Source organism: Elephantulus edwardii, unplaced genomic scaffold, assembly GCF_000299155.1.
Source record: "Elephantulus edwardii isolate Elephantulus edwardi_28Jun2011 unplaced genomic scaffold, EleEdw1.0 scaffold00338, whole genome shotgun sequence".
Classification (NCBI taxonomy): domain Eukaryota; kingdom Metazoa; phylum Chordata; class Mammalia; order Macroscelidea; family Macroscelididae; genus Elephantulus; species Elephantulus edwardii.
In genome coordinates this window covers 1,255,717-1,263,453 of record NW_006400088.1, presented here as the reverse complement: position 1 = coordinate 1,263,453, position 7,737 = coordinate 1,255,717, and the positions used below count along the sequence as shown (strand labels likewise).

The window sequence follows — 7,737 nt, the reverse complement described above, 5'->3', positions numbered from 1 at the left end:
GGACATCATTCTTTGAAAAATGGAGGGTTGGCAAAAAATAGAATTACTCTCAACTAAATGGATTGACAAAGTAATTGCTTCAAGTATACCAGGACTCAAATACTGAAGATGGCACAGAATAGGACAAGGTTCAAATCTGTTGTTCATAGGGCCACAATGAGTCATACTTAACTAGACAGCAACTAACTATAGCAATATACCTGATTTGCTTTAGAATTCATGGAGACGCCATTTGAAACAACACTGCTCTTTATATTCTAGAATGCACATTTTATCAAACTCCTGTTTATATTTAAGTAGCATATAGTTATTTTCTACTAGTTTCAAAGATTCATCAGTATCAATAAAATAATATGAAGAATGAAACTGTGCTAAATTAGTTTTATTAACTTTGTCTAGATACATGCTACAGATAATTTATGAAAAATATCTTTGTCTTGTGACTGAGACTAAAGAATTAGAATTTTCCTTTGGGTGGAAAAATGCAGAGATTTGCGTTTTCTCCTTGATTTTGCATGTAGATTTGACATTATTGAAACTACAGTGTATTGTAACATAGCCATTTGATTCAACTGAGATACCTCTATAGTAGATCACAATAAGAATAATAATACAGTTTTCTTATTGTTTAATATTATTTTTATTAAGATTATTTTAATATTGGGAGCTCTAGTGACCTAGTGGCAAGAAGCTGCACTGCAATCCCAGAGGTATGCGGTTCGAATCCACCAGATGCTCTGCTGGAGAAGGAGGGGCAATCTCCTCCTGTACCAGTCAGGTCTGATTTGACGGGTATACACACAAAAATTTAAAAAAAATTATTTTAATATTAATCCAGAGATTATTGCTTTTCAGTGATGAAACAAGCTAATTTTGTGATTTCAAAATATCATGAGTTTTCTTTTAGGTAATATACAGAAAATAAATAGTCTTAGAGACTTAGGAATTTCTCTTATAGTAACAGAATCAGAATCAAATTTAAAATAAGACTGTGAAAATTAACAATATCCAACAAAAATAATCCATTCTAAGAAAAAGCACTATATCAATTTTGTAAAATTTTTTAATTTAAAAAAAACCAAGAAGAAATATAAGAATAAAAGCAAGTATCCAAATAAATTGAAACAAGGCTTTGGCTATTATGAATTTAAGCAAATAATTTAGATCAAAATGATGTATCTGTCAAAATCGGAATTATGTTGACCTAAACATTTCATTTCTACTTAAAAATGTTATGAAATTTTGCAATATTACTCTTGTTGTACCAATGACTGTTGCATACATAAAGAGTATCTTTTGTATTTCTAAGAAATCACTTATTGAGTAATAAAACTTGAACCATATTACAATATTAGCTTGTTTACAAGCCTTAAGAATTGTCTCATTGTATACAATTGCCAAGATACTCTTTAAAGGTATTGTCATCTGACAATTATTTCTCCTTCTTCAGTGATGGGGGTGGAGGAGGTCACATAAATCAGAACCTAACCTTATAGTAATTATCTGATTCATTTCTTATAAGAATCCTGTGCTTTCATCTCTATTTTGCAGATGATTACATTGAGACCCACAGAGTTAATTTAGCTAAGTCCTTCAGTTAAAATTCAAACCCATCTCCAAATGACTTAAAACTTACTTGCTTTTCCAGGGTTCTCTAATACCCTCTTGTGCTTCTATAAATTTTTCCCAGAAAGACCCAGTGAGCTCTCCAGAAAATTTAGAGGAAAAGAAGTTTACTGGAGAAGCCTCCATACCAAGTCCTAAACCCAAGCTCCATGCAAGAGATCTCAAAAAAGAACTAATCACGTAAGTGTTAATCAGTGGCATACACTGTTAGATTCTGTAATTTAAAAGCTCGGTTTTGTAATTCTGAATAATAATATGATGACTTATATAGTCTACTTTCAGTATTCAACATGTACCTATATCTATACTAATAAATAGAGGCTTATTAGATTTAAAAAAATGTGTGAAAATAATTGATTGCACTGCCAACCTAAGGCATGTGATTTTAATTCATCAACTGCTCCACGGGAGAAAGGTGGACAATCTCTTCCCATATCGTTTACAGCCTCAAAAAACCCACTAGAGGGTCAACTATGAGTCAGTTCCAACTCAATGGCACGTACAACAGCAACAAAAATTAATATGGTTTGTTAAAGCACAGTATGTTATTTGTTGTTGCTGATTGCCTTCAAGTCAAGCACGACTCATAGAGAACCTATGAACAAAAGTCCTGAAGCCTTTCTATAATGACATTTATCAAAGTTCATAGCATTTCTGAAGGCATGTTATAGTATCCATCACAAGATGAATGGATTGAAAAGGAAAATGGAACATACATACAATGGCTTTTGATGGCACCTAACAAAAACATAAAGAGAAATGGAGTTCTGTTACATGGTGTGAAATCTTCATGCTGATTGCCTGTCTAAGATACAAAACATGAAGTAGCTAGTCGTTGTTGGTCAGATGATTGTAAAGAGGGGGGATGGTAACTCTACAATATAAAGTAATAAAATAAAATATAATGTAAATGAAACATGTATCTGATAGAAATATCAACAAAAAATCTTCATGCTGAGTGAAATAAGTCAGATATGAAAAGGATTATCTTATTTATGTTAAATATGTAGATTAACTGAAATAATTAAGGGGAAAGTGTATTAGTGGTTAGTAAGAGGTAGGGAAATGGCAGAGGAAAAACTCATTGCTAAAAGGGAAAGACATTCAGGATGATAAAAATAATTTGGAGATGAATAGTGTATGTGCTAGTAGCCTAGCATTATGAATGTAATTAATGTCATTGAGTTACACATTAAATTAGTTAACATGTCAATTTTTACAATAATTTAGTGGCTTTATTTTGTTGTTATTGAGTGCATACAACAATTAAACAATTTCTACATCTACAATTCAGTGACATCAATCACATTCTTTAGGTTGTACATCATTCTCATCTTCATTTTGAGTTGCTCCTTTCTTTAACATAATCTCTCTTTTGTCTAAATTTCTGATCTAATCTTTCAAATTACTATTGTCCATTTGATCATTTATATAGATCATGGCAGATTTTCTTGACTATTTTAGGTAAACTATTGTTTGATTTTAGGCACATGCCAGCACGTATTAAGTGTCCAAGGCATTATTAGTTTCAAGCATTCAGTAGTGTTCCATCAACAAGAAAAGTCCAGATTCCTTGTGATTTGGCAGATTTTTCTACCGTCTTTTGTTTCAAAACTCAAACTCATTGCCATTGAGTCTGTATTTACTCATAGCTGGCCTTCCAGTTACTTTTGTGTGGCTGTAAACGTCAAGGGCAGGATTACAGATCTCTCTCCTGCAGTCATTGGTAGATTGGAACCATCAGAGAGGTCTCATCTTTCAGTTAGCAATGCAACTTCCTATAGACTTGTCCACCAGACCTCACTATTTTCCTCTTAGGTATTTTTTTTCTCCTCACAGTGTATTTATCACTTTTGCCAATTCAACTTTTTACAATGCACAACTATTGCACAGCAATTACATTAATTGGTTGTGCAGTCATATACTTAATCAATGTGATTTTTTTCATCTCTATGCTTCTTGTAGGCAAGGATTCTTAGGCTTCATTTGACATACTTTCGGAATGTTGTAAGGAGGGACCAGTCCTTGGAGAGGGACATCATGCTTGGAAGGGTTGTAGGGATAGAGCAAGAGGAAACCCCTTGATGAGATGAATTGATTCTGTGACTAGGGTAATGAGGGTAGGTGTGTCACAGAGAGTAAGGTGGGCACAGGATAGAGCAGAGTTGAGGGCTGTTGTACATAGTGAGTTGCAAGCAACTCGACAGCACATAACAACAATCCCAAACTCAATATGCAGTAAGCAATAATCTCCTAACCCTGAAACCCCCTAATGAATTTTGGTCTGTATACATTTGCTTATGTATCTTCTAAGATAAGCAAGTTCTTAAAAATTTTGTCCTTTGGCTATTGATTTTACTCAGCACATCTTCAAGATCCAAGCATATATTAAGACTTGCTTTCTCTTATTGATATCATTCTACTGAAAGTATGTGCAACATTTTCTTCACAATTCATCTGTTGATGATCATAGAATTTGTCTCTACCTTTTGGGTATTGTGAGCAGTGCTACCATGAACGCTGGTGTACAAGTCTCAGTTTGAGTCTCTGCTTTCAAGTCTTTTGGGTCCATATCTAGAAGTGAAATTGCTGGAGCATTTCAGTTTTCTGTGGAAATGACAAGCTGGTATCCACAATAATTGTCCCATTTCACATTCCTACTAGCAGTGGATAAGGATTACAAATACCCCACATTCATTCTAACTTGGTTAATCTAGAGAGATTTTCTTGTGTTTTTTATCTTAGCCATCTTCCAAAAACAAAGCAATTTGCCTTGAGTTGATTTCAACTGGTAACAATCCTCTAACAGTAAAAATGTCTATAGGACTTCCAAAGCTATAATCTTTAGCGGCAGACGGTCACACTTTTTCTTGCAAAGCTATTGAGTGTGATAGAATGGCGAAATTTTAAATGAATAGCTAAGTACTTAACTATTGAACCTCCAGGAATTCTCAATCTTACTGTGATTTTTATTTTCATCATCCTGTTGGATGAAGAAAGAGCCCTAAAAGCATACAGCAGTTCACATTTACCAGTTGTTCCTCAGGAGAAAGCTGGACAATCCTGTAAAAATGTACAGCCTTTGAAACCCAATGGAGGGTCACATGACTTGGACTTGACTCCATAGCAGTATATTTTTTTGTTGTTGTTGTTTGGTTGGCTAATGACCTTGAGCAACTTTTCTACTTTTGATGGCCATTTTAATGCCTTCCTTGGTAAAATGTCTATTCAAGTTATTTGCTCATTTTATGATGAGACTATTGATCTTCTTCTTGTTAAATTATTGAAATTGTATTTATATTTTGATTGTTAGATAATTTTCAGATATATAATTTCTAAAAATACTGTCCCAACCTACAGCTTGTCTTTTTGGAATTTGTTTGTTTGTTTTGTTTTGTCTGGTAATGTCTTTTGATAAACAAAATGTTTACTTTTCATGCAATCCTGTTTGTCTTTTGCTATAATGACTTTGTTATTTGCTATATTAGATAATCTATTGTTAAAATTCAGGTCCAGTAGTCTTGCCCCTGCATTTTCTTCTTGTATTTTCAAGACAGTTTTTGGTTTTAGCTTTCACATTGGGGTCATTGATTCATTTTTAATTTGTTTTGGTAGATATTGTGAGACATGCGTTCTATTTCCTTTTTTTTAACATGTGAAGGTACAATTTTTCTGACATCATATACTGAAGAGATTCTTCTCATCAAATGGACTCAGCACCTTTGTCAAATATTGGTTCATCAATTTTATTGTTACACTACTATTAAGTGTTGTTTTCATTACTATAGTTATATAATCTTTTTTTTTAAACCAGAAAATGTGACTCTTCCTACTTTTACTTCACTATTTGGACATGTTGTGAGGAGAGACCGGTCGTTGGAGAAGGACATCATGCTTGGGAGGGTGGAGGGACGGCGCAGGAGGGGAAGCCCCTCTATGAGGTGGATTGATTCAGTGACTGGGATAATCGGGATGGGAATGTCAGAGACAGTGTGATTGGCACAGGACAGAGCAGAGTTTAGGGCTGTTGTACATAGGGTCGCTATGAGTCGCAAGCGACTCGAAGGCAGATAACAACAACAACAACAACATTGTTTTACGTTTTGTGGATATCATATAAAGTTGAGAATTGGTTTTCCATTCCTGTAAAAAGGCTATAATTTTTCTTGAGATTGTGCTGAATATTAGTGTTACTTTGGATAGAATTAGCATTTTAAGTCTCCCAAATAATCAATATTCCAGTGCAAGTTTCTTGACTATTGGCATTAACAATATTGATGGTGGATCCAAGTAAGAAGTCACTGATAGTTTCAATCATTTCACTATCATGATGTTGTTGCCTATAAGTTCAGTGGTGAGAAGTTTTGTTTTCTTGATGTTGAAATGCAATCCATATTGAAGGCTGCAGCGATTAACCTTATACAATAAGTGCTTCAACCCTCCTTACTTTCAACAAGCACGGTTATATCACCCAGTAATAAAGTTTACTGAGAGTCTTTCTCCAATCTTGATGCCACTTTCTTCTTCCTAAAGCCCAGTTTCTTGGATAATTTGCTCATCATATAAATTACATAGATAAGGAGAAAGGATATAACTTTGATGCACAGCTTTGCTAATTTTAAACTATATAGTGTTTCCTTGTTGTGTTCACACAAGTCTAGGTTTTACACGAGCCAAATTAAGTGTTCTGGATTTCCCATTTTCCTCAATTTGTTATGATCCACACAGTCAAATTTCTTGTGCAATAAAGCACAAATAGATATTATTCTGGTATTCTTTGTTTAAAGGCAGTATGCACCTGGCATCAATTATAACATTCTTGGAACCATGGCCCCTCCTAAATTCAGAATGTCTGGTAATTCTTTATGTCCTGTTCTAGCCATTTTTAAATGTTTAAATTTTCAACAGTATTTTTCTTGTATGTGTTATTAATGATTTTTTTTTTACAATTTCCACCTTTTTTGGATCACCTTTATTTGGAATGTAAACAAATATGTCTAGAGTGTGTCAGAGATTGTGAAGATGGCACAGGATAGGGCAGGGTCCAGATCTGTTGTTGTTCATAGCATTTCTATGATTCATATTCAACTCAAAGGCACCACCAACAAACAACAAATAATTGACATGGAGCATCCTTCTGTTTATATAAAACCTAATAATTTAAAGCAAAATATAATTGCATATAAGTTCTACATCTTAGATGCTAATATAAATGGGATTGTTTCCTTCCTTTTCCTTTCAGATTTCTCATCGTTGGTGCATAGAAACCCATCTGATTTATGGTCACTATATCTTGAATTTTTGCTAAATTCTTTTATTAGCTCTAGAAACTATTTTGCAAACTCACAGGGATTTTTTTAAAGAATGTAATAGAGGATATTCATGAATAGAGATAACTTTAGTTCTTTTTCACTCTCAAAAACTCTCACTGCTATTGAGTTGGAACCAACTTATAGATATTACTCCAGTAGGTTTTTGAAAGCTATAAATTGGTACAGAAGATATTGTTCATCTTTCTCCTGCAGAGTGGCTGTGGATTCAAACTGGCCATCTTTACATTAGCAGTGCAACTCCTTACAGGCAACACCACCAGGGCTCCCTCTATTGCTCTAAATAGGATTTCTAATAGGTCATAGCCTTTGCAATTACTTACTATGTGTCAAAAAGCTGGACAATGACTATGGATGATATCAGGAGAACTGATGCCTTTGAGCTATGGTTTTGGAGAAGAGTATTAAATACACCATGGATTGCTAGGAAAACAAGCAGGTTCATCCTAGAGAGGGTCAGACCAGGCTGCTCCTTGAACACAAGGATTCCAAAGTTTCATCTGACATTCTTTGGACATTTTGCAAGGAAGGACCAGTCTTTGGAGAGGGATTTCATGCTTGAGAGGGTGGAGGGACGGTACAAGACAGTAAGACTCTCAATGAGATGGGTTGATTCAGTGACTCTGGTAATGGGGATAGGTGTGTCAGAGACAGTAAGATTGGAACAGGAAAGAGCAGGATTTTAGGGCTGTTGTACATAGGATCACTATGAGTCACAGGCAACTCAATGGCGCATAACAACAATAAGACTCCTAATAATAAATCCTAATTTTAATATTCA

At 34.4% G+C, this 7,737-nt stretch overlaps 1 protein-coding gene across 1 annotated transcript in view; it reads left to right on the top strand.

The window, feature by feature from the left end:
- ST18 (suppression of tumorigenicity 18 (breast carcinoma) (zinc finger protein)) overlaps nucleotides 1-7,737 on the top strand; it is a 152,655-nt gene that overhangs the window by 68,101 nt on the left and 76,817 nt on the right. Inside the window, exon 10 of the mRNA XM_006901608.1 lies at nucleotides 1,691-1,806. Coding sequence (XP_006901670.1) covers nucleotides 1,691-1,806 — 116 coding nt within the window. The remainder of the gene's footprint in view (nucleotides 1-1,690; nucleotides 1,807-7,737) is intronic.